This window comes from Urocampus carinirostris, chromosome 3, assembly GCF_059441175.1.
Source record: "Urocampus carinirostris isolate Australia breed hairy pipefish chromosome 3, RoL_Ucar_1.0, whole genome shotgun sequence".
NCBI lineage: Eukaryota > Metazoa > Chordata > Actinopteri > Syngnathiformes > Syngnathidae > Urocampus > Urocampus carinirostris.
Window position 1 is genome coordinate 30,177,906 of NC_142351.1, and position 27,309 is coordinate 30,205,214.

Sequence of the window (27,309 nt, forward strand, 5' to 3'; positions counted from 1 at the left end):
ACTTATTTTGATTAGTTCATCAGTGTTGCAAACCAAATTGCAAAGCATTGTATGCAACAGGAACCAAACCACAGTAGTAGCAGTGAGAGCGCAGACACTCTACCAATATTGAACAAGTGGTACAGACGACATGTAAAAAGGCATTAGAGCATATCTCATTATAACATTATTTTTACTCATTTGCCTAGTGCATTTTGTTCAGCATTCTGATTCCACTTCTTCACCAGTTCATCAATAACGTTGCAGTTTAATATGTATACATGTATACAGCTTGTAAAGTATTTTATTAAAAGACTTTGTCTTCTCCGAGCTCTAACATTCGTTTGTGAGGAAGTGGAGAGATTGTTTAACCTATCAGAATGCACTTTGCAAATCAGTCTGTCAGGCACGGAGGGTAAAAATAGTCCGATAATGTGACAAGAGTCAACGTTCTAACCGCCACTACTCGGGTTTGATTCCTGTTGCATACAATGTTTTGGGATTTTGGTCAATGATGTTTATCAACCGATCAATCATTGCACAAAAATGGTATGCCGTATAACCTTGTATTGTACCGCAAAACTATAATTACTGTATGCCAAGAGTCGGGAACCTATGGCTTGATAGGAACGGCCGGAGCTATACACACATAGCGCAAGCACTTGCTTCTCTCTAAATGTCGTATCCATCTCGCTTGCAGTATTTTGTGATTTGAAAATGGTAAAAATGAGCCTTGCCACTCTAATCTTACTGCGGTATATTTATAATGATATGAGACAAAAGGCTACGACATTATTATAATTTCATTAATTTGATCAAATCATCAAATGTCTCAGAGTGAAATAAAAAAAATGCTTTTTTTCTGGAGACCAGGTTAGGGAGTTTTCTTGAATATTGTCTTAAAATATATGGTGTGGCACTTTAAAAAAAAAAAAAACAATAAAATATTTTGCTTTTATGTCTCTTTGGGTCAAAAAGGTTCTGCTTTATGCATCACTAATCTTTTCTGCAGTACTCTGTGGTATATAAGGTGTACCGGGTTAGAAGGCACACTTTCAACCAACTTACCAAAGGCGATTTAAATACAATACTTATCAGGACTCTTTTAATGCCTGTTAAAATCAAATTTTAGACCAAGCTGACAAAAAAAAACCCTCCAAACTGGAACAAACAAAACAACAAAGAAAGAAAAAAAACAACAATATTTTTCACACACAATACGTCGTGCCTTATACACATTACCTGGCACAGCTTTTAGCCACTGCTCATTAAATTTAAACTTTCGCATGTTCTAAAGTAAACACTTTGTCTGAAGTCATGTGGGTAAAGACATGCGGCAGCTCTGAGGCACCAGACTGAAACCACATCACTGTTTTGATAGTTCCATTATTGTTGCCAAGAAAGTAAATTAAAAAGACAATTTATCAACCTTACAAAATATTTTTAGTCAAACAAATATTACTTTTATTAATGTGTTCACATTTTTAAGAATTTCAAAAATTGGATTTAAGACATTTTAAAGCCAATTAAGGCTTTATTTTTAGAATAAGAATATCAATGCCTTTAAAGACTTTTCAATGATCCGTAGGAACCCTGTAAGAGTGAGACACGTGGAATATGCATCAAGGAAGACGCAAGTTTAGTGCAACTAGCATGAACAAGGTGTCGATCGAAAGTGGAGCACAAACTACCATATTAGGAATACTTTTACGAGTTATAAATGGAAACAATATGACGAAACAAAGGGACCACAGAAGCAACGTCCAAGACAGATCCATATTTATCTGTCTGCATTATCGTGTTTTGGAATTCATATTTTACACATTTGGATTCTTTGGATCATTTTTGCAGATATTCAAAGAAGTTGAAGACGGCCAGTAGGCGTAACGGTGAGTTGCACCGGCTTAATAGTTTTTTGGGTATCTAGTTTCAGGTTGATTGTGACGTTTCTCTGATAGTGTATTTTAAAACTTTAAAGCTTTCTAATGATATGTGGCAGGGCATATTTCAGTGACTGGGGACATCGTACAGACACGTATTTGTTTATCAAAAGTATGGCAGCCCCCTGTTATATTGAAGGGTTAAAGCACCGTATATTAATACTCTTTCTGTGTACTGTCATTCCCTGTAAATATCTCATGTTTCAATGTGGGCACATGCGGCTTATAGTCAGGTGCGGCTTATGTATGTACAAAAATGTTTTTCCTTTAAGCATGTGCCGGGTGCGGCTTATAATCAGGTACACCCTAAAGTCCGAATTTTAGGGTACTTAAGTGAGCGGGCAATACGTTGGATAGCAAGTCTTATTTCCCCCAATGTGGCAAATACATGCCTTCTGAAACGTCAGTCACATTATAGCAGGTACAGTGACTAAAACAACAATGCCATAAAGAACCTTCCCATCAATTTCCTGGTACTCTTTTTCAGTATTTCTCAGGTTATGTTTGGCAATAAATTGCCTTCTGATTGTGAACAGCACTGGCCCCCATGTGAATTCTGTGCCTGGTCCTGGATTATCGCAATGTGACAGCTTTTCAGGCAGAACACTACCAGTTTATCATTTAAACGACAGTGGGGGACATTTATCTCGATAGCTTATCGTTTCAGCCAGCTGTTCATGACACCTTACTATCGCTTTTACGCTAGTATCGTATTTTGTATATAGTTTGACACACATAGGTCACCCTTATGTAAAACCCTGATGTTTTTTGTTAATGCTAGCACCGAAGGAGTTTTAGACTTCACGAACGAAACAGAAGTACGGAGAATCCACGGTGGAATAAATTGTCAACCATGTTGTCTAGTGACACTCGAAATGAGGGTTAGAAATTCACCTAAGTAAAATCATGCGCAGTGTCAAAAATTTAGTAGAGAATCTTATCATTTTTACTATCTTTAAGCAGACCATCAGTTTTATTTTTCTTATATGAACGGTTTCCGGTTAAACTATTAGAAACGATACTGAGAGAATGTGTGAGCTCTAATACCAAATGAACACACCTGAGACATTGTAACAACACACATAACACGATTGGAAGAAAATAAAGGCTGCTTTTGATTTGGACATTTTCATCTCTAAAGAAGTACAATGATCCCTTCCTGTATCGCTGTTTACTTATGGCGATTTCCCTACATTTTTATTTTTAGCATGAATTGTGTTCTGCATTCTGTTCAGCTTAACAGTCTTCCACCCCTTTTTTGCAATCTCTAAAAGCTATTATGTAAAAAAAATGCTCAGGACTGACAAAAGCACCGGCAGCCAGAGCCAAAAGGCAGAGAAACATGCTTTCTATCGCCAACAAAGTTGAACTACTTTAAAACTTGCTCTGGAGCTGCATGCGGCCCCTTTGTGCTTCCTAGTGGCTGCCATAAAGGAATTCTGTAGTATAACATGACACAAACATTCTTAACGTTTTCCAATAAATATAGATGGATACAGTATGTGTTTCCCTGTTTATAAGGCCTATATGTGGCTTTTAATTTTTTGCGGCTTTCTTTTTCTTTTTCTTTTTTTTAAGTAATTTTATTTGTTAAACAATTGCTTGAGCCTGTAAATTGGGTTTATTCTTATAGAGTTTTTAATAACTGAATAAATACGTAAAGGTTTTTACTTTGTGGGTTTTGACCTGCAGGACCGTTTTGGAACGCAAACCCTGTGAAAAACGACCTTTGCAGTTTACTGTAGTTGGTTTAGTTGCCTGAAGTTGAGGGATTAATTGGAGTTACTTTGGGGCTGACTTTAACACAAGATAGTTATCTGGGAAATGCGGGGGCTTCAGTCAATTTGAGATGCAGTAGCATAAACACAAGATCAATAATTTGAAAATAGAGCCGTGAATATACAGTTAGCATTGAATAAATACCAAAGAGAAATGAAAAAGATACAAAATTGCTATTGATATCGTCTTGTGCGAAACATGCCAGTGTACTGTTTATAGAAGTCAGGTGTAGTGGAGGATAGAAACATCTCTTTCGAAGCTTCCAGGATCAGGGTTTGCAAAGCCTGCTATAAACAAATGGCATTGGCAGTGCAGACATAGGACACAAAGCTGGCGTCAAGGCGAAATAAGGTGGCCAACATTCCCATAGAAAGGGAAGTTTGTGTTAACTTGATAGTGTGGCCAAACCCACAAACACACCCCCTAATAAGCATTAGATAACATATAGATAGATAGATAGATAGATAGATAGATAGATAGATAGATAGATAGATAGATAGATAGATAGATAGATACTTTGTTCATCCCCGAAGGGAAATTCACATTTCCAGCAGCATCCCTGAGCTGAGAACAATCGAGAACAATCGAAAATAACACGGGAGCTGCTGGAGTGGCTGCCATTCGTGACGGCGCCGGAAGAAAAGATTCAATTTGAATCATATGGTTCATAATTCTCATCAATATTCTTTTCATGAACGACTGGACTTTTGAGACAGTTGACATTCTTCAGAAGTTCTTGCTTTTGGGTATTAGCACATGTATAAGCAACGAAAAAATAAACTGAAATATGAAAATCCCCATAAATATGTATGCTACCTCTGAATTGAACATTTATTTCAACCACAATAAATACCTTAGTCCCGTAGACTTATTTGTAAATCAATAGGCAATACTGTATCCACTTAGTAAAAAACATTAAAGATGTTTGATACCAAGAAAGAAGCAGATATCTACCTTGTCGAAGATGTATATTCGGTCTGTATATTGGCTGGCGCAGAACTGCAGTTGTGGGTATCCAGGACCATCATCTTCCTCTTGGTCATTCGCTTTCTTGGTATTCATTTCTAAACACAGAAGAAAACGATGATGAACTGTTGCTCTTGAAACACAGTGTGAACAACTTTTCAGACCTGAGAATATACTTTCTGTGAAAAGTCTCATGAATTCCTGTGTCCAGAGATGAATTAAGCAACACCTCATGGTGATACCAGGCACATTACCAAAATTACTATAAAGATTTCTCTTGAAGGGACATAATTTATTATTAAAGCACTTCCTAATGTAAAAACAGATTTTATATATGAAAAAAAAAATCAGTATTGATTTGAATATTAAGCAAAAATACATTAACTGGCTTAAAAGGGAGCATTTTTAGATACTTGTAGGTCGAGAAAATTGTATTTTTTTTCCATAATATGAGGCTGCTTGGAGGCAGCACGGCGGCGCAGTGGTTAGCGCTTGTGCGGCACAGTTCATGTCATGGGAACCTGTCGTGGGTTCAAATCCAGCTCCAGACTTCCTGTGCGGAGTTTGTATGTTCTCCCCGTGCTTGCGTGGGTTTCCTCCGGGCACTCCGGTTTCCTCCCACATTCCAAAAACATGCATTCCAGGTGAATTGGCCGGTCCAAATTGTCCATAGGTGTGAATGAGCGAGTGAGTTGTCTGTCCCTGTGTGCCCTGCAATTGGCTGGCAACCAATTCAGGGTGTCCCCTGCCCACTGCCCGGAGATGGCTGGGATGGGCTCCAGCCCCCCCGCGACCCTAATGAGGATAAGCGGTACGGCTGATGAGATGAGATGAGAGATGAGGCTGCTTGGTTTTTGCTTCTTTCCCGTTTTTTTTTATTTATTGTTTTTTTCTACTTTGCTTTTCTTTTACATTCCTTTCTTTCATTATTAATTTGCTTTCATTTTTCTGACTCTTCCCCTTTTCTTTTTTCCTCTTTCATTCCTTCATTCCTTTCCTTATTTCTTTGCTTCCTTTTTCTTCTTTCCTGCTTTTTGTTTTCTTGCTCTTCCCCTTTTTTCTTTTAATTTTTCTTTCTATTTTTCTTTCCCTTCTTCCTTTTCTTTTTATTCATCTTTTTCCTTATTTTTTTCATGTGGGGGGAAAGCTTGGGGAAAAATGAGGAGGAAAATTTTTCAGTTTGGTCATTACAATTATTCGTGGTTGGTTTTCTTCCCCGTGCTTTGTAGCACTTGTTTTTGGTCGTACTCCACAATACAGTGATCTCTAGTGGTCAAATATTACACACTGTCCCTTTAAGGTACACCTTACTTTTAAAGCATGGAATTAACTTTACTAACATTTAAATTTCATCAAAGGTCAAATTGGGCTGTTGTGTTTTCAAAGAAGATTTTGTTCTGTAGCTATACAGGCGTAGGGCATGTCAAAGGAAAGCTTGAACCCTCACCTTTCATTGGAAAAAAAGTATGTTTCTAGCTTTTACAATTGTTTCGTAAACAACAGTTGAATTTTGCTCAATTTCTTGAGAAAACTTATTTCTAATATTCATTTTCCCTTTTTGTGAAATTGTGCATTTTAAGCAGAACTTTCACATTGGTCCTTTTTTTGCATTTGTGTTACCGCAGATATCTAAAAAATGCTTCCCATGAACACAAGGGCATTTTACTTGGAAAGTAACATGTTATTGCAAGAACCCTTAGGAATTATGCATGAACTTTCGGTCACAATGGCGATTGCGTCCCCTCGTTCCTGCGGACGTGCACAAAACATTTCACTCTGACCAGATGATGGGACTTAGTCATCTGTTTTTTCAGAGTAATAAACTCAGTTGAAGAGTTAACTGCCTATTACTATGTGTACGAATCTTGCGACTGTCACCACACTGCTTCACTATGCCTGCTTAGCATATGGGGCCACCTACACACAATAATTTGCCAGAAAAAGGAAGCAATAGAAGTTGGGCTTCCTAGATGTGTGGACAAAGATCTGATCAAAGCCACTCGTGCCAACTAACAGTGATTTATCCCGCTGAAATCATTCCAAGAGGCTTGTTACTTACTGATGAGCAACACCAAACCCTTTATAATTATTATTATTATTTTTTTTAAATAAAACCAGAAAAACGCATCTTTAGGTTTTTACACTCAGGGACAATGCTTTTGAAAACGTACTGACTTAAGCCCCATTTTAAGTCAGGGCGCTAGCGAGGTGGTGTGATTCCGGGAATTTCTTACATTTTCATGTTGTGTAATCCTATGCAGTCACAGAAGAATTAGTTGGACAGAGAGCTACCAATTTATGTTTAACAAGTTCACACATCCAACAGCACAGAAAGGTAGAGTGAGTGCGAGTGATAAAATGAGTGTAACAAGAAGAGAGAGGAGGGAGAAGGAGGACAAGGAGCGGGTCATTACTGTCAGCAATGTAACTTGCTCATCGTGCCAGCATCGAACAAGAAAAGGTCAGGTGGTGGAAATGAGACTGCTGCTGCTCCACCACGCTTCATTTAGACAATGACCTATAAGACGCAGATAATACTTGCTTTAAATCACTTCATGGGGCTCTTTGTCTGCCTTGCGCGTGTGTGTGGGCGTGCGTGTGTGTACTAGGGGACGAACGACTTCCACACAAGCTGATTTCGCTAATGCCTCTATGATTAAGCCAAATTGGTTGCTTCGGCTAAAAGATATGGAAGGGTCAAAACTGCAGAAGTAGTAAACAGAAAGTAGTTGAATTTATAGGAAATAGATTTCCTATATACTTTAAACTCCTCAATACATTTTCCGGATCACAAGTTGCTACTTTTTTGACACATTTCAAGTATTGTGACTTTGACCAAGGCGAGGCTTTATTTCGTGGCAGAGAAAATATTTTGTACAGCAATTGAAGACCAATAAAAACAACCAGGAGTCCAAACGAAATGCTTGATAAATCACAACTTCCATTATTGCAAATAAGTCAGGTTTGCAGGGACAATTTTGAGATGAAAATGGTGCGGCTCCATTGGGCTGAGTCTCAAACATGTTGTATAATTTTGGCGCTCGGTCGCCGAATTCCTCAAGTGCGTGGGGGACAGAGGAAAAGATTAGCTGCCCTTTTCCATGACACATGCACTCTAAATACAAAACACCGAAGTGATGTCTGAAAACATTTATGACACCCTTTTAGAGGATAAATTAGTCTATGTTTTTGCCAACATTATTCATATAATACATTACAGGAGAAAAAACGGGGGGATTGTCTGACAATACTTTTAAAATTGACTACATCCTCACAATATTTAAACTTTTTCCTTTACAAATGAAGTCCTCAATTTATACATTAGAATTATACAGAAGTGGAGCACTTTTGATCTCTTTCTGTATCATCACAGTCATTGTCAAGTCGCTGGAGTTTCCTTTAACACTTGAAAAACGATGACAAGCAAATGCAAGATGATCTGTCACCGCAGAAACCACCATTGACAACAGCACAATAACCACATTTGTGCGGTATTCTGGCACTATTCTACACAGTATGGTTGCCCTGGCACTGTCGTCCACAAATATAAAATTCACATTTTAGGTGACGCAGCCCTTATTCGGATTTTCATTTTCTGTAGTAGTAAATATTTGCTTGATTTTGTGATCGCTCCGATAGTCTTCATCTAGTCGCATGATCATAAAACACGAGACGTAAACTTGCTGTAGAGCTAAAAACAGCTTCAGGTGTGTGGGGACATTCCGCAGCCAAAGGCATCGACATCAAATTCAGACATACAAATAAAATATTGTTGTAAATTCTGGACTACAGGGCGCACCCGATTAAAGCTGCAAACAAAGATTAGGAACAAACTTAGGAACAAAACTCCATTTTGTCTTTGTACAAACAAAAATTGAGTTTCGTTCCTAATCTAAGCATGCGGCTTTTGATCAGGTGCGCTCAGTCGTCCAGAATTTGTGGTAATCATTTTATTTTTATGTTTGGCTTCCGTTATTAGTGCCTGGTGTGTGCTGCCAGCCTTTTGACTAGGTCCTCTAATGTAGAATATACGAGGACTGCGACAATAACTGACCTTTCAAAATAAAACTATTTTGCCGTCTTTCAAAATCCATAATGAAACCTAACAGCTCCACTATACGCACCTGGTATTTGTTGTAAGCAGTTTTTCTCCCCAATTGGCTTGTTCGTGGTGGCTGAACACGCAAGCTGCATTAAGTGGACCATTTATTTGATGGGGGCAATTCATCTTACAAAGCCGTCTTATTAGACTGTCACTTGCACAGTATGAACAGTGCCTTCAAATCACACGCCCTGGGATTTTTCTGTTATTTTACTGCAAGGGTGAGAAAACAACGGCTAATTGGACTGAGTCATCTCATCGTCAGGAAGGCAGAAACAAAAGATGAAAACAAATATTTCTAACTATATACTTCAAGAAGGCAGAACTTTGGTGGAGCCGAGTTTGCTGTAGCGTTTGAACTACCATCCGGAAAAACATGAATCTGCGGATAAACATTGGACTCATGCAGATCGCCACGGCGACAAGCGGGAGTGCGAGCGAGGCGATGGGCAGGGTAGAAGTGATTGCTTGCGCGTGCCGCGAAGAAAGTAATCTCACAGCAATCAAGAAGCGAGCGCATCTGACAGCTCTGCGGCTCGCTTCCAAAAACCCTAGGCAGGTAGAGGGAAATCATTAGCCGACGCTCCTGACCCCATAGGTCACTTTTATTGGACAACCTCTGGGTTTCATATTAAACACGGGCTGCCAGAAACAGACTTGTGGCGGCATGAAACAAACAAACTGAAGACATGATCGATGGACGAATACGTCTCGTGCTAAGGGAACGCTCAAAGGGATGTAGCAAGTGTTCTGCAATCATTTGAAACAGGGTGTTCATGCTCACATTTACCGTTTGTGTCTCGCTGTTCATTTGTTTCTCAAGGCCTTAACATCCATTGGGGAAAATTCCTAGACCTGGGAGAGAACTACAAAATGTGCACTAAAAGTCAGACTAATATACTGTAGTGCAGGGGTTGCCAACCTTAGCGCGAAGGGCTATCCGTTAGAAATGCATTTCTAAAATAACTCAACTAATTAAGTTATTGCTATGTTGTTACAATGTTATTTTTATGTTAATACCATGTTTAGATGTTTTTTAGAAGTAGGGTTAAAAAAAGAACAGTCAACCACTAAACATTGTTTTTAAAGACACGGATCATGTTAATGTTTCTCATGCCAGTTAGAAACCAAATTTCTTAGAAAACTACTATGACCCATCAATTGTGAACCAATTTCAGAACCAGTTTGCAGGCGACTCAGGTGCTACCGCGTTGGAGACTTCTTCTATAGCGGGTGATTGAAAATGAACAATTTTAAAGGGGCCTCATTTAATTCAGAGATTACATTTGACCAATTATCAGTGCTTGGGACCAGTGTTAATGGTAATAAATCAATACTGATGCTGTTTTAACTATTATTCCAACATATTGAAGTTACTATTTGAGGAGTCTAGACATGTCATATTTCAGAATGTCCATATTAAATAAGTCCCTGCATGAAGCCTACTTTATGTAGCATTTACAGCGCAGTGACTGAATATTTTTTTTATATAAATAGTATTTGTTAGTCATAAATGTCACCAAATTTAAAAAAACAAAGCAGTATTTTTACCATTCGTGTTAAAAATAGACATTCCTGAAACTTCCTTTTTTTTGTGTAGAGGCGATGCTTTCAGCAGCTGTGGAATGTACATAAGTGAAAAAGTTAATTGTGGGAAAACTTAGCTACTTTTAAAACCAAGTAATCTGTAACACGATTTAGTAACTTTTAAAAGTAACTGGCAACACAGTTGAATAATATTAAAGATTTGATAGTCTGTTTCCCTGCACACCAGTCTCCATTTTCATAGAAACTTCAAGTTGTGTTTGGGGTCATGCTACCTTTTAAGATGGCAAAATCGGTTCCGTAGTACAGAGGCTCCCCTACTTATGAACATTTGAGATACAAAACACGGTACACACGAACATTTTTTCAGGATGTCGAAAAATATCCGAACATTACTGTGAGATGGATTTTGTATTGTGCACCTTTTTCCGAGTATAGGACAGTACTGTAGTGCTTCTTTTCACCGCTACTGGCTTGTGGTGGCGCTGTGATAGGTCACCCAGCATCCACCCCGAAGAAGAAATCCTTCTTACTCTTCCCAATTTGTGTGTAAACATACTGTACTGTATCTCCAGCGTGCTAAGAACTTTGACATTTTTATTGTATAATATCTCGTGCATCCATTCAATATGGTTGGTGTAAAGTGTAAAGAAGAGGCAAGCAGTTTATTTAGAAATAAAGTGGAATAAGGAAGCTTGATGCGGTTAAGAAAATGGTCTGAACGCTTTTTTTCGTCCGCTTTCTACTACGACGGAGGAAGTCGCCTATCTCTTGAAACCAATCTTCCAAGAGTAAATTAAACTTCACTTTATTTATCTTTATTGAGCATATTATTCTATCAAATGTTTATTTTTTTTAGTACAAAACAATATTGGTTACTTATACGAGGCTTAAACATTCTTATATAAACCCTTAAACATACATTCCATAAAAAATGTAACACTGAAGCAACTTGCGAACCATTTTAACTGAAGAACGATCGTCCAGAATGTATATCGTTCGTAAGTAGGGGAGTGTCTGTATATTTGTGCAACCTGACACTGTTATTAAAAGTGTTCTGTGGATATCCCAAAATGTCTGGTGTGAGGTAATGCACACAAAAAGAAGACAGTACGGCGGTAAAAATGATACTGAGGAAAAGTATTGCCGTGATTGCAGCAACAGCGCTTAGGAGTGTGGTACCAGGAATTAAAAGCAAAACGCTGATTGCCAGAAGCAACGCTTGCAGTTACGCCAGGAATGCGCATGGCTTCAGATGGCCATGCAGAGTCAGAGCGCAACAGTGATAGTAATGCCTGGAATAAACTATGTTGTTCTTCACAACGCACGTACCCTTTCCGTCATATAGAATCAACTGCCATAATTGTCCTTTAACGTTCTCATGGTGTTCTCTACAACAACAACAACACACACAGGGCATAAGGCAGACAAACTCGAATTTCTGGGCTCAACTCAAATATTGCCTGATTTTAGATGTCACAATGGTCCCATGCATTGCATGCACAGCGGGGAACTGAAGGATAACACGTTTTGGGGGTGTAACAACATTTGCAAACCATTGTCAAAGTAGATTTCTGAGGTCAGCCTTAAGGATTTTTTCACATCTTTTTCTCAAGTGGCCCTTTTGGAAATTAGTTGTATTGTATACAGTACATAAAAACAGGAGTGGGTAGGTACCACATTAGGGGCGTTCCCAAGGTGGGCCAAGAGACCCAAATCAACTTGACGATGATGGTTATGATGATGATAATGATTATAATAGCAATAACATCACAGAACAGCTGCTGACACTTGGTTCTTTGATGGTCACTTACTACACTTCTTACTGCACTTTTTACAAGAAGCAGATTGTGTGCTTTGATTATATTTACTCAGGAGATTAGCAAGACTTTACTCAATATCTTCTTTAGCTTCCTGTGAGCTGAACTAGGCAATATCCCAAAGACGATATGCATAGTAATATGAAAACAGACACCGGGCCCAATATGGATAGAGATATAGTCCCTTATTGGTTTGAACCGATACAATTAAAAGAGCATTATTTGGGCAGGCCCGGTCTATTTTCAAACATATGAAAAGGAGAATACTGCAGGTGGGATTACCGTGAGTATCGTCTGGGAGGACGTCGCTGCCACCACTTGTGCCGCCTTCTCCGTTGCCTTCTCTGGCACCTTGTTTTTCCACTGATTGTTTGCCTTTAAGCTGCTGCATCTCCCCTTTCTCTGCGTCTCTTTCTTTCTGTTTGTCTTTTGCAGGCTCTTCCTCTTCCTCATTCTGTTTGCCTTTGCAAGATTCGATCATGTAGGATTTCTGACAATAGAGTTTGGATTCTTGGTCCGCTTTGGATCCGATGTAACACGCCTGGTTCTTCTCATCTGAATCTGATAGTTGAGGCCTGGACGAATCTGAGGCAGCAGAGATATAAAGAAGGATATAAATCCGGGAGTTGTAGAGTTTAGATAAAGATCAAATTTCAGTCTTTGGAAAGAAATAAATCACTGAAGAATTAGGAAAGGGTAACCAAGAGTATGCCTAAAGAGGTTGAACAATTAATGTGTGTTTAATTTGTTTGTCCAATTGTAGGTAGCCTCTCCAAGCTAAATTTGCACAAGGGGTAAGGATACACCCTGTATTTAAAGACAAAGCTGCAGAAATCTAATGAGTAATCATTTTCTAAATCTTTCAATTATAAATATATTATTTCGCAGAAATAATAGTTGATCTCCTTAAAGAGAGAAAAAAACAAGTTTTTTTTTCACATGCCAGCTGCAATATATCTGTGTGATGTAGGACTGGGCAATACATTATTTTGAATAACTTTTAATTTCGAAAATGAGGAATTTGAAGATTGTGAAATCAAGGGTAAGAATTTATAAGTTGAATTTGAATTATCCCAATGCTGGTTGTGATTTTGTAACAATTGGTTGATTATTTTTTCCTTTTAAACCAGTTACAAGCTATAAATACTGTAGCTATTTTTAATAAGAGCAACAAGTGGCAAATCTGACTTTTCATTAATAAAAACTCTCTAATGTGTGCTGTTAGGTGGGGGTTATGGTTGGAAATGATTTCAAATCGTAATCATGGAATGATGGATAAAATTCAGTATGATGTAAAAGCAAGTTAAAGCAATAACTATATAATAATGTTTTATACATGTGAATACATACCCACACCCACTTGAACACACACCAATTCTCTCCAATTGCCCCGTGTATAACAAATTGTTACTTGTTTCTACGGCTAAGCGTACGAGACTATTTTGAGAGACAGTGAATGATCATTATGCCACATTGTGCTTCTAATTGCTCTCCTGCATTGCTGTGTGTGCAATCAGCATTAACATAACAATCCCAGTAATTGCTGCATCTGTTCAACACTACCCAGGTGATCATGGCAAGCCAGGGAGCTCATTTGTGCCCATTTTGAAATGCCCAAACTTGTTTTGCAATGTGATATGACTCATAAAGACAGGTAGGGTAGTAAAAATAGAATCATTTTATTACATTTAAAGATTGTACCAGTACCATTGATCGATTTACAAAAACATTGGGGCATTAGACTATTAATAAAGTTTCAAAATAAACAACGGTCCCTTTGAATTGAATATAGTTTTTATGTTGATATATATATTACGCGGGACGTAGAGGCGAGGCGGGTTAATTAGTGATCCTTCCACCCAGCGCCTTGTTTCTCCAAAAGGCCATCCCACACACGAGTTGCGCAAATGTCACGCAATTCTCGGGGAACCTGACCTCGCCAGTGCCACCCTTGGCTAACAAGCTGAGTGAAACCGTCAAGAGAAACAGCTCAATTTGTGCTGAGCTGTCCCCACCAAGGAAGATATTAACTATGAAATCCTGGAGGGCCAAAACATGACTTCTAAGTATCATATACATTATTCAGTCTGCAAATGAGGACCCCATTAGTGCCTTGATATGGGTTCAAAGTTGAGTTTTGAATTAAAGCCAAAAATATGTGCTTTAGAAAGCTGAGTGCAATAAATAGTTTTATTCTCCCCTCGCATCAGGGAGCCTTAATAACTGGACACCGAAAAGAGAAATTAAACTGGTTCTGTAATCCCAATTTATGAATACACACAAATATACAATGAGCCGGTTGAATCAAATAATAGCAAACGTGTTATGAGAAAGAAGCACCTGGTAATACAGTAATTACTCCTTTTTTGACAAGGGCTGCACTCTTGAAGGATTTTTTATTTTATTTAATTGACTATAAGGGATTTAATATAATACAAATTAAATTTAGCTGAATGCAGTGGGGATTTTTCACAGGGATTCAGGGCTGTGTGGCCTGAACAAGAATTATGTTTACATAAAAACGAGAACGAGGACAATGGGTGACGCGGGAAAAGGAGACGAGGTTTCTGATAAGCTTTCTTGTTGTGAGTCCTTCAGACATGGCGGCGTCTTCCGGTGAGAAGGTGATGTTGGCACCTTGCCCGCCCCAGGGGAGGAGTCAGCACACCCCATGGGAGGGGCCGATGCCCCGACGTGTCATAAGGACGGAACACGGAAGACGGAAAAGAGACAAGACATACAGACAGACAGGAGCAGAGACGAAAAGATGGGGGGCTCAACAAGACTAACTAGACTAATTCGATAATAATTTGGCTAAATTCGATGGAATTCACTTAGCTAAATACTTTAAGAAAATATATCTGCCCCCGTATGAAAAAGCCCGTGTCTTGTCAATATCTCATCTCATCTCATCAGCTGCAGCGCTTATCCTCAGTAGGGTGGCGGGGGTGCTGGAGCCCATCCCAGCAATCATCGGGCAGTGGGCAAGGGACACCCTGAAATGGTTGCCAGCCAAACGCAGGGCACACGGGGACAGACAACTCACTCGCTCATTTTTTCCCTAATATCAAGAAAAAAGCACGCATTGTTAGGAGAATAAAGTTTGTGTTTGGTTAATGGAGTCAGATAACTAATTCGAACAATTTGGTAAACGCTACATTTCTAATAAAGTTTAATTCCTAACACTCTCAAAAAATTATTCGATAGTCAAAATAATCTAATTTGAAACATTTATTTATTCATCATACATGAGCAACAAATTAAATATACAAATATAACAAAATAACAACTACAGATATACAAATAAAAACAGAACACAGAAATAAAGTCAAATGAATGAATTTATTGTCTTTATTGTCATTACAGACGCTCCCCTACTTACGAACTTGAGTTACGAACAATGGTACATATGAACATTTTTGTCGGGATGTCAAAAAATATCCGAACATTGCTGTAAGTTAGATTTTGTATTGTGTGCACCTTTATCCGAGTAGAGGACAGTGCTGTAGTGCTTCTTTCCGCTGCGTGGTGCTGTGAGAGGACACCCAGCATCCACCCTGAAGAAGAAATCCGGCTTCTACTTCCTGGTTTGTGTGCATAGACACTGCACATGTGTCTCTAGCGCGCTAAGAACTTTGACATTTTTATTGTTTAATATCTCATGCATTTATTCGATAAGGTTGGTGTAAAGCCAAAAGACAAGGCGGGTCGTTTCTTTGGAAATGAAAGTGGAATAAAGAAGCTTGATGCTGTTGAGAAAATGGTTGGATCACTTTTTTTGTCCATTTATTTATTACGGAGGAGGAAGTTGCCTAACTCTTCCAAAAATTAACTTTATTTATCTTTATAGTCAAGTCGTGTTTATTTGGGGGCCCCCTAATCACAAGGAGTCTCTAATGGTTTCACAGACCACAGAATGTCAACACCTGACGTGTAACTTTGTTTTTCAGTGCTGTGCTTTATCATCCAGCTTGGTTTGTAACGTTATAGAGCATATTATTTTAACTTTATTTTCAGTTTCAAAACAATACAGGTTAGTTATACAACCTTAATCATGCATTCCATACAAAATATAGCACTGGAGCAACTTACGAACGGATTCAACTTACGAACTATCGTCCTGAACCTTTCTCGTTAGTAAGTAGAGCAACGTCTGTATACAATAGTCCAACAAAATTGTAGGACTTCTCCTTTTAGTGTAAAAAGCAATGTAGAGAGTGGCGGGATAGCTGCACGCACGCATTGGGGATCCTTTAATGAACCAAGTCTCCGTGATGATTAAAAGATAAAAGGCACAAATGCAGCTCTGTCCCTAGAGGTGTAGCTCCAGGTCATCTTTTTTATAGGTAGTGATTCTGGCGTTTTTGAGATACAAGCTCGGCAGAGGTGGCTTGTGTGAGTTACATAGCCACAGAAGTAGGCCGGACCTACTTTTGCTTCCTCTCCAGACACCGCGTCCTCTCTTTCCGGAGCCGATAACAATCCTTGGAGCACCAGGTGGTGATCAGTATTTCTTTGTGTGCCTATGACTTTCCCCAGATTCCGATTTAATTGATGAATTTCTTTTTAACGAAAGGAGGCACTATTATACTAACCGTCGCCGCCAGTTTTTATTTTGTGGAAACATTGACCAGTATCCTGCTGTTTGATTGACAGCATATAATGTTCGTACACCTTTTTCATGGCTAAATTCAAACCATTAAAGGAGGAATTTCGGTGGTGATGAATCCATAGCCCTGCTGTTTGAGCTGACTGATTGCTGCTTGAAAACAAACCAGACAATTTAGAAATCAAAAATTAAACCAGGAGCTGAACAGGGCACCTTTTCATTGGTGTTTGCTGCTATCCCTGTTTGGTTCATGTTGTATCAAATGTTTTGTTATTTTTTTTTAGCACGGACAACACTCAACGATGTCAAACTGCAGAGCTCTTGATTGATTTATGACATAATTCTCCGTGTAAATTGAATGTGATATCAATTCACACACTCTCCAAAAAAAAATAAATTCACTTGCTTTTTAACAAAACTGTCCCAAATTAACAGCATATTTGCAGATTTTTTGGCTCCTAAAAGTTTTGGTACACATACAGTTTAATGTATGGCTCTTTCTTTGTTTTTGTTGTGTATGATAAGTCTAAATGTAATGTGATATTTGGATATGGTGGTAGGAAAAGAGTATCTTACACATTTGCAGGTGTATAGCATACATTTGTAGGATTTTTTTCGTATTGTCAAGTTATTTAAAAAAACACTATGATTTTTTATTGTTTTATACTATAGAATATTCAGTTGTTTTGTGCACTATCTTTCCAAAACTTCAATATTTGAATAGAGGGGTAAATTAAAAATGTATTTTTAAAAATTCTGATTCATCGATTAATCAAACAAATAATTGAATGATTCATTGATTATCAAAATAGTCTATAGTTGCAACCCCCGTGTGTTGTCTGCTGCAGAACACAATGCGCGATGAAATTCCGCTAAGTGTCCGTATAATGCGATACAGAAGAGATTACTGTACATCAGCTTTAAGTCTTGTTCTCCCCTGCCTGCAAGAGAAATCACATTCTAGCATTCGGAGTGGTCGGTTATGCATGACAGTTTAATTAAAACCTAAACTCCATTAGCAACAATATCACATGAACAGTGTTCAATTTGTGTCCAATTAATGAAAGCTGCTGTAGTTGCCATCTGGAATCAGGTACTTTTCTCCAGTCGACTGCAAAAAAAATTGAGATTTTTCAACACTGTACAGGTGGCACTAAGAGGATAACTGGATATCTTCAGTATATTGTTAATTTAATATTGTGCCTAATGTTTTGGTCACTGAGCACATATTTTCAGGCATTGTGTTTAATGTTGATGAAACCTGCTGCATTTGCGTGTGTGTCGTTCTCTAATAAGAAAACGCTTCAATACATGAGCCAGTGTGCTGCTCACATATTAGCGTTGGTGAGACAGGCCAGAACTCTCAGTTGTGCACAGATTTAGCTCAGTCGCATGCTGTCACATATTGGCATGAGCGAGTTCGTCTTTTTCCCAACTTTTCCACAGGACGTTGGCATTCCTTTCTTGCTCTCCCGGCTTGACAGGTGAGAAATATACTGAGAACTTGTCATCAGCAGAGACAGAGCGAGAAGAGCGAATCACGCATTATTCTCGCAGCAGAGCGATTTCAAAATATCGCAAGGCTGCCTCCAACTTCTTATTATACTCTGCAATGCTGCTCAAACAATAGTATCCCAACAAACTTACACAACTGAGATGAAAAAGGAAACAAAAAACGCTGACCAAGCTTACCTGATTTGAAATCTAAGGATGGGTGTGGTCCCTCACACATTTCACAGTAAGGCAGCAAGCTGCTATTCGTGTAGGTGCAGGAAGTGCAGGCCCAAGCGTCAGTAGAAGCATCAGACTCCCAAAAATTGCCAGACGTGCCGGCCACTTCCGTCAAACTTTTCACGGCCTTGGATGCTGACCTTTGGTTTGTGCTTGAGTGCAACTCCCGCATCCTCTTCATTTGCGGGCGGAAGTCAATGTTGTCTCCAATGGACAATTCGTTGCAAGACCCTTCTTTCTTCTTTCCTTTAATCTCTGATTTTTTTCCACACAAAGATGCGGATTTTGGAGTTTCTGAAGAGGTGGAGCGCCACTCTGTTCCATCTAGCAATCGTTTTCTCTTCTTCTCCTTGCTGGTATCCGGGGAGAGAAAGTTCCGGATATCATGCTGTTTATCTTTTTCAAACTATGGGGAAAAAAAAATCAGGTATGTATCAATCTACTTGGGCAATGGCATTGGACTGTAAGACACATGTTTCTTTTGTTAAACAAGAAGATTTGTGTCTGAAAAATTGACTATATCATTATTTAAATAGTTACTTTTCAACAATTGTGTAATTAAAATTTAGGTCTTTTGTTTTAAGCTGCAAAAGTTATCAAAATCAAATAGAAAAAATATTAGTGTAATTAAAAACTGAGATGAATGAATACCATGAGAAAGATTTGGGACGAAAATGTAGCATCACTGAATAATTCAGAGAGAAAAATGTTTATTCCAAGTTGTAGTGGGGGTCAGGGGAGGGTTAGGAGGTCTTCTAATGGCTAGGATGCCACAAATGGATATTGCATCACATCCATTGTTAAGGTATTAAATCCACATATTTTTTTTATGTTTTGATTGATATTGACAGTTTTTTTCCAACAATTTCAATGGCAAAAGCATAACTTTTTAATCAATAAAGAAACAAGGGGAGCACCTTTGGCTTGTGTAATGCTGCAGCAAGGCTTTTAACTAAGACAAGAAAGTTTGATCACATTACCCCGATTTTAGCTAACCTGCATTGGCTCCCTGTTTGCTTAAGATGTGATTTTAAGGTTCTCTTGGTATTATACAAAATCATGCATGGACTTGCTCCCTTATATCTTTCAGATATAATCTGCCCCTATGTTCCAGTCCGGAGCCTTTGCTCTGAAAATGCTGGTCTACTAGTGATCCCAAGAGCCAAGAAGAAATCCACAGGTTCGAGAGCGTTCTCCATTCGGGCCCCGGTGCTGTGGAACACTCTTCCCCCTGAGATTTGATCTGCAACCTCAGTGGAAATGTTTAAATCTAAGCTTAAAACACACTTATATTCTATAGCATATAATTAACCAATATTTTATGTTAATAATATGTGTATTATTTGCCCTCATGTGGGTTTTAGATCAGGGGATGGTGTAATAATAGTCTGAAAAGAATAGTCCATGTAATAACCTGTGAAGCCCTTTGAGACTCTTTGTGATTAAGGGCTATACAAATAACCATGACTTGACTTAATATTTGACCACTAGATGCCAGTGTACTATGAAGAGCAACCAAAAGCGAGTGTTGCAAAACACAAGGAAAAATAAAAACTACATAGACTCAAGTGACCGAACTAAACTATTTTTCTTTAGTTGTTTTTCTTTTTTTTTGCCCAGCCTTTAGGGGTAACCATAGGAGCAAAATCAGCTCCCTTTAGGCGAACCTCATGTTAAGTAAAATAAATTTTAAAAAATGACAAATATTAAAAAATGTATTTTAAATGATAGTTAATGTATATTTATTATGATTCAAATCCATATATGGATATTTTTTTTAATGAACAAAGTTGTTTTTTTACCACCAGGAGGCGCTAAATAATACACATATGTCCCTTTACGTGTAACTATGTCGTCCTGGCTGTTTGCAAATTTGATTCAAATGAATAACTTTCTTTCAGCATCTTACATGAGTAAAGTACACTTCCTTGTTTGGTTCAAGTCCCGAATTCCGCTCCAAGTGCAGTTCGCCGGGTGTCCAGGCGCTGGCAAAGTTAAGGAAGTCCCACTTGTCTTTATCCCCCTCGTCAGCGTTTAGGTACTCCTTTCTTCCATTCAAAGTGCTGCCAGTTACGGTTTCCTTTAAAACACACATTTTCCTGAGCTTCCAAACACAGAGTCTGAGAAGGCAATGGGCCGGAAAAATTTAAACCAAATGTCTTAGCTAAAATAAGAATTTCATATATAACATCAGTTAATCATAAGAATTGCATTTAAAGCAGATATTCAGCCTATCTGCAAACAGTGCAGACTGTGCTGTTGACTATAAATTTGTTTAGTAAAGAAATGTCAAAATTGTTAGGTACTTGATGTTTTTCTATGTAGATTTATAAATATTTAAATGTATGTTTCCTGTGTTTTTCAGTGTTACAGTTTGAGTGTTATTGTTGCTTTATCTTCCCTCTTTAAGGCATTCATAATAATACATAATAAATAGTAACATATGAACTAACATATGAACAAAAACAACCTACAAAGCCATTCAGGAGCTAAAAGCACTAACTATTTTTAGCGGGCCAAGCCGAAAAAGCCGATTCCCTTAAAAATAATCGGAATTCCCATTTCTTTAACAGACTATTCTTTTCCTTGAGGATAAAGTAAACTCTGGCCAAAGACGTGTTTTGCATTTAGATCGCATGCTTCAAGTCGCGGTTTTGCTCGTAACCCTTGCACACTTGAAGAATTCATCCCGTTCCCCCTGTTAGCAGTTGGCTAACTGGCCACCATTTCCTGGGTTAAAGTCCTGATTGCAGCCTTTAGTCAGCTCGTTCATGATGTAAGTGTATTTCTTAGACGTGTTCGAAAAAACATTTCCTGTTTTATCTTTCTTGGGGTTTTGGGTTGCGTTTGGATTTGACAAGAAGCATGCCTTTTCTTACCGTCACCATTTTTATTCTACACTGACAAAAAACAACCAGCAAGGACAACATGACATCACTCTCCAGCACCCCCCAGTCCTCATTCCTTGAACCTAATGCGTTTCGCACCAAACAGCTCGAATTAAAGGAAACAAGCAGATAGGCCCAATGGAAAATAAAGCATAAGGGTTTTTTTAAACTCAGTTGGACATTGTTACCACAAACTTGACATTTTTTTTTTAATTTAAGGACCCCTCACACAACGAACCCCATCTTTAATAATATTGACTTCTGCGCTAGTTGATTGAGAGAAGCATTCTCCCTGTATGCCAAAAGGTAAAAATATGTTTCTTTTTGTTTTATTTAAAAACAAAATATTCTAAAGACTTTGGCGCTACTAAACAGTAAGTATAAAATCTTTGGGAATGATTTCAGCATAATAATCACCACTAGATGGATAGTTTTGATCCGATCTTTCTCCACACATCGAGGTTCCCCCAATTCTTATGTTGCCTTTCTTCCTCTATCTGGCAATTGAGTGTGTGTGGGAAGTCCCCAAGTGACCGGAATCGTGTGAACACATCACCAGTAACATCAGGCAATGAAATGTTATTGCAAAGTTCATGTGTAAGATCAGTGTTTATTCAAGAATAAGGTAATTTTGCAAGCAAAGTGCCTTTGTGTTTACGGAATGCATTATTTGGATATTGGAAATATCACAAATCCAAAAAAAGCATCCAAGTAAAAAAGGTCTGCTTGAAATGCATCCTTTCACAAAGAGCAGTTTTCTTGGAAACAAGTATTTTACAGATACTTAACAATGTTCAACTGTTGTTTACTAAACGGTTGTTGTTTACTAAATGGTTAAAGCTAAAAACACTCTTTCCCAATTAAAGATGAGGGTTAAAGCTTTCTTTTGATATGTCCTATGCCAATAAAGCTACAGAGCTATTTTTTCTAGACCCTTTAAAAAGGAGTCAGAATGACAAAAATTGTCTGGCACCCGCACTTCCCATGTGGGAGAAAACGTCTGGCATTGAATGAGTTAAAGCTGTAGCTGCTTAAAATTCAGTGCAGCTTGTACAAAAACAGAGTTTCCTCCTTAAATTTGCGCATTTGGCTTTTAATCAATTGCCCTCTATAGTTCTGCATTTAGGGTACATTAACCAGGAGTGCCACGTCAAATCTCGGAAACAAAAAAGACAGTTCTATTCTATTCATTTGATGAATACCTTCTTGTTGAGCATGGACCACATCACGGTGTCGAAGGTACCCTTGGCGATGAGATAGTGCACATTTACAGAAGAGGTTTGCCCAATACGGTGGGCACGATCCTCTGCCTGCTTAATCTGCCCAGGGTTCCAGTAGAGCTCAGCAAACACCACATGGCTGGCGGCGGTGAAGGTCAAACCCTGGCGAGGAGCCAAAAAGCATCAACTGAAATACACCAGGTTATTTTTGTGTGTGTGCTGCTCTGTGTGCAGTGTTGTGGGAAGTGTGTGCAAGCTAGCATACGCTACCTGACCAGCTGCCAGGATGCTGAGGATGGCCACTTTTGTGTCAGGGTCATTCTGAAACTTGTGAACTAGCTGGATTCTCTCAGAAGCTGGGACACTGCCATCAATACGTATATAACCAGCCTGTGGAACAATAGTGGATAAAAACAACACCTTGTTTGCCAAAGCAGATGTATGTATTTACAGTGTGTTAAAAAAGTGAGAACACCACTCACATGTCTGCGGAGATTTCATGATAGTGTTTAGTAGAACAACATTGAAGAAACATTGCTTCGACACAATGAAAGGTAGTCTACGTAAAGCTATTACAGCAGTTGTACATTTATTTTAACCCTCAAAGATCTCAAAATACAGCCGTCAATAGGTAAACCCGTTTGCAACAAAAGTGAGTTCACCCTAAAGTGAAAGTCCCTTAGGTGTATGGTCTGAGTACTTCCAGGCTGACCCCCCCACCTTCTTCAATCTCCTCAGCAATGCTGACAGCACTCCTGCGCCCATCTTTCTTAAATAGCAATTGGATGTAACACTGTGCACATTCACTCAGGTTCTTTGGACAGTCAACACAAGCCTTGTTGTGAGTGCACCCTGATTTTTTTTTGAATGCTAGAGGAGATGGTAAGGCGCCCGCTTTGAGACTGGGAGGTTCGGGTTCGCGCCCCGGCCGAGTCATTCCTAAGACTTAAAAAGTGGTCGGCGGCGCCCTCTCTTGGCTGCGGCTGCATCGGGTCAGATGCAATCGACATTTCGTTCTGTGTACATTGTTACACAGAATGACAATACAAGGAAATTATTATTATTATTATTATTATTATCTTGGTCACTGTACTGCAACTCAATTCAGGGTGTTTGCAATCATCTTGTGGCCTTGCGCAGCCTTATGTAGTGCCACAATTAATTTTTTAAGGTACCCAGAGAGTTCCTTTCCATGGAGTGCCATCTTGGGAGTTTCAGTGACCAGTATGACAGAGTGAATTGAACACACCTGTTCTGTATTCATAATTGAGACCCATTAAGACATATAGGGGTGTAGTGCCTTTGGAGTGTACTCCTTTTTTGCGATGGGTTTAGTTATTGATGGCTATATTTTGAAGGGGAAAAATACATTTACTCTGCTATATAGGCGTTACACAGCCTTCTTTCCATTGTGTCGAAGCGATGTTTTTTCTGTGTTGTACTAGAAAACATTAAAATGAAATGTGCAGAGATGTGAGGAGGGTATACTGTATATCTACAGTGGGACCTCGCTACTTCGTGGTTCGACGTTCGCGGCTTCAGAGCTTCGCGGTCTGTAATGGTTAAAACAAAAGCAAACAAAAAAAACATTTTTTTTGAAGGGGCGTCGCTACTTTGCAGATTTTCACTTCTTGCGGGAATCCCCCTCGGCCGACGACCCTAGCATGGCGCGCCGTTCTCGTTTCCCGGCGCGCGCTTTCGGTGCGGCTTCAGCTTCACCGCCCCCCCCTAAACCCACAGGTCCCCCCAGCTACACCTTTCCCCCTCGGCCGTCTGTCTGCCGCAGCCATCGAGGGCCGTGTAGCGCCATGTAGAGCCATCGCGGCCCGGGCGGGAGACGCCGGGCGCCAGCATCCGCGCCTAGCGCCCGACCTGCTCGGCTTGTCGCGGTGTCGTCCGTACCGCGCCCGAAAGTACCCGCGCAAGGGGCTCGCTCGCGGGAGCGACCGAACCGCACTTGCGGTGCGGCGCAAGTAAAAACCCTATCGTGAATTAGTCTCCGATCGTCCCGGGCGGACGTAAAATCGCCCAGCTGTACGACTCTTAGCGGTGGATCACTCGGCTCGTGCGTCGACGAAGAACGCAGCTAGCTGCGAGAACTAATGTGATTTGCAGCTGCGATTGGCTGGCAACCAGTTCAGGGTGTCCCCTGCCCACTGCCCGGAGATGGCTGGGATGGGCTCCAGCCCCCCCGCGACCCTAATAAGGATAAGCGGTGCAGATAACGAGATGAGATTTTTTTTTTTCTGAAGGGGCGTCGCTACTTCGCAGATTTTCACTTATTGCGGGTGGTTTTGCTCCCCATTAACCGGGTCTAAAAAAAATAATAATTTTTTTTTTGGAAGGTGCACCGCTACTTTGCGGATTTTCACTTATCGCGGGTGGTTTTGGTCCCCATTAACCGCGATAACCAAGGTCCCACTGTATATACTTTATACTGTATATAGCCTCATACATGGGTGAGATTTTTTTTTCATGCATCTCTTTTTTCAAATCAAATTATGAATTTGATTGGACAAAATATATGAGGATAAGGAAATAATTAATTTGAAGAACATTTCGTAGAACGTTAAAGAGGATGTGATTTATAAAGGAAGTCTAAAGTTTCCAAACAAATCTGATGGAGTGCACTGGCCCATGCAGTGCAACAATTGTATTCAAAATTATTTTTTTTCATTTCATTTGGAGGATCATGTCATTTATAACACTTGCATGGACTCCACTAGCGATGCTGTGCCTGGTCTTTTTTAAAGCATGCTTGTTTCAGGCAAACATTCACATAATTGGAGAGAGGTTAGGTCACCAGAATTGTGGTCACCCTTACGTGATTTGAATAAAAGCTCTTACAATTGAAAAGTGGTGTTCGCTGGACAGAGAAAACAAAGGGCTATTTATTACTGTGTACTGGGGATTAGGAAAATATCTGTGACAGTGAACAAAGCTGACTGGGTGAATGAACAGCCGTAAACAGTATTTTATTCTGTTGCTAATGCATCACAGCTAGGATATTTTCTATTGTTACGATCCTTGGGTCATGCAGCGCTGCTCTCTGTTCACACTGTGCAGCAGCGACATGCACCGTAAATGTAAGTTGAATATTATATATACTGAGAGGCAGCTCACTAATTAAAAAAACCTGAGGCCAGTATGACTTCCCTCCGACAAAGGTTGCTAACAAATATTCATGTGCTTTTAAAATCTTAGCAAGGCCATGAATCACTCAGTAAACAACCTGCTGTTCCAACACCTGCGCTTTCTCTGGCTTTATTGGATTGCACTTCGAAACATACAAAAAATATCAAACACAACTCAAACCATTGTGCCATTGTGTAAAGCCATGCAGCATGGTGTTGGGGCCATGTTATCAGATACAAGAAACAGCTTTCCTGGCTTCGCATCACAATCTTTCACAGAGGGCTTCTTTTTTTAGACCAGCTGTATTAATAGGAGAAAGCGAACACAGCGCATTGAGCACCTCGCAAGGGAAGGTGTTATCACACATTGTCGTGAAACATTAATTGCGCCCAACACTTCCTCGACCTATCCCACACACACAATTTTGAACCCTCCTGCTAGTTGCCTGTGCTGAGCTAAGTGACGCCCTTTGCTTGTGGCAACGTGCGAATTACGTCTTTGACAAGAAGTCCTGGAAGTAAAAGTTAACTAAAGTCAAGAAAGTGTGCTTTTTTTCACTCAGCAAAGTTTACGAAATCAATTAAAAAATGACATTAGCAAATCAATGGCTAATGCTACAGTTACCTTAGCCTCTATGACAGCTTCAGTACATGCCTGCAGCATAGTGAGGTGGTGGGCAAAAACCAAAAATTTGAGTTCCTCGGCCTCCAGCATCATTTTGATGTAGTCCTTCACTGCTCCAGCCTAGCATTACACATACAAACACACGCACATGAACAGAAATAGACACAGATTAAAGCGACCCATTAAATCCATGAATCCACTGGTGGACCGCACAGGAAGGAATTGGCGAGATCAGTGAGGAAGTCAATAAATCACAGCAGCATCCTCCTCTGTGTGATCAATTCTCTATTGAATGCCAAGAGATCAGGACTTAGAATGAGAGTGAGAACACAAAGCATTTGCGAATCAATACACTGCAACTCAGATATGATTAGTGTTCTGTGTACAGCCTGAAATTACAGATAAATTAAGATATATAGTCGTAGAGATCCAAAACTGAGCTAATAATAGAAAGATTACATATTCACATATTCCACCCTGGTCATCCTTGTGAGGCCCCTTCTTCAAGGTTTCTTTTTTCCTCACGCTGAGGTTTTGAGTTTTTCCTTTCCCGCATGTTGGTTTAAGATCAGGTAATGGTGTAATTGTAATCCTGTGCAGTCCTTTGAGACATTTTTGTGATTAAGGGCTATATAAATAAATGTGGCTTGACTTGACTTGACATACATCAATGTATATTATTACTAAGATTAATTCTATATTCCAAAAACTGACAGAGATTTAACAAAATATAAAAACAACACACACATCAAAGAAGTTAGTAAAAGGATATTTTAAAAGTTTTAAAATAATGTCTGACAAAAACTGAAACATAAGTTGCTTCTACCTTCTGCATAACCTGTGACCTTCACTGCCCGCTCAAAGCTGATAGTCCAAGAAATCATAAAAGTGTGTGCTTCCAGTGTGCCGGTGCCAGTGCCAAATGAGGACCCGTTACTACGACTTCCACTGTGGCTGCAATGTGTATCTGG

The 27,309-nt window shown here is 39.4% G+C and overlaps 1 protein-coding gene across 5 annotated transcripts in view; it reads right to left on the bottom strand.

Moving 5' to 3' along the window:
• The window catches only part of zranb3 (zinc finger, RAN-binding domain containing 3), a 152,869-nt gene that overhangs the window by 76,183 nt on the left and 49,377 nt on the right, over nt 1-27,309 (bottom strand). For all 5 annotated transcript variants that reach the window (XM_088331362.1, XM_088331360.1, XM_088331363.1 and 2 more), the window contains exons 9-15: nt 26,339-26,458; nt 22,850-22,969; nt 22,562-22,741; nt 20,381-20,551; nt 18,433-18,877; nt 12,414-12,716; nt 4,653-4,762 (exon numbers count right to left, since the gene is read on the bottom strand). In XM_088331362.1, the coding sequence (XP_088187488.1) occupies nt 4,653-4,762; nt 12,414-12,716; nt 18,433-18,877; nt 20,381-20,551; nt 22,562-22,741; nt 22,850-22,969; nt 26,339-26,458 (1,449 nt within the window). The remainder of the gene's footprint in view (nt 1-4,652; nt 4,763-12,413; nt 12,717-18,432; nt 18,878-20,380; nt 20,552-22,561; nt 22,742-22,849; nt 22,970-26,338; nt 26,459-27,309) is intronic.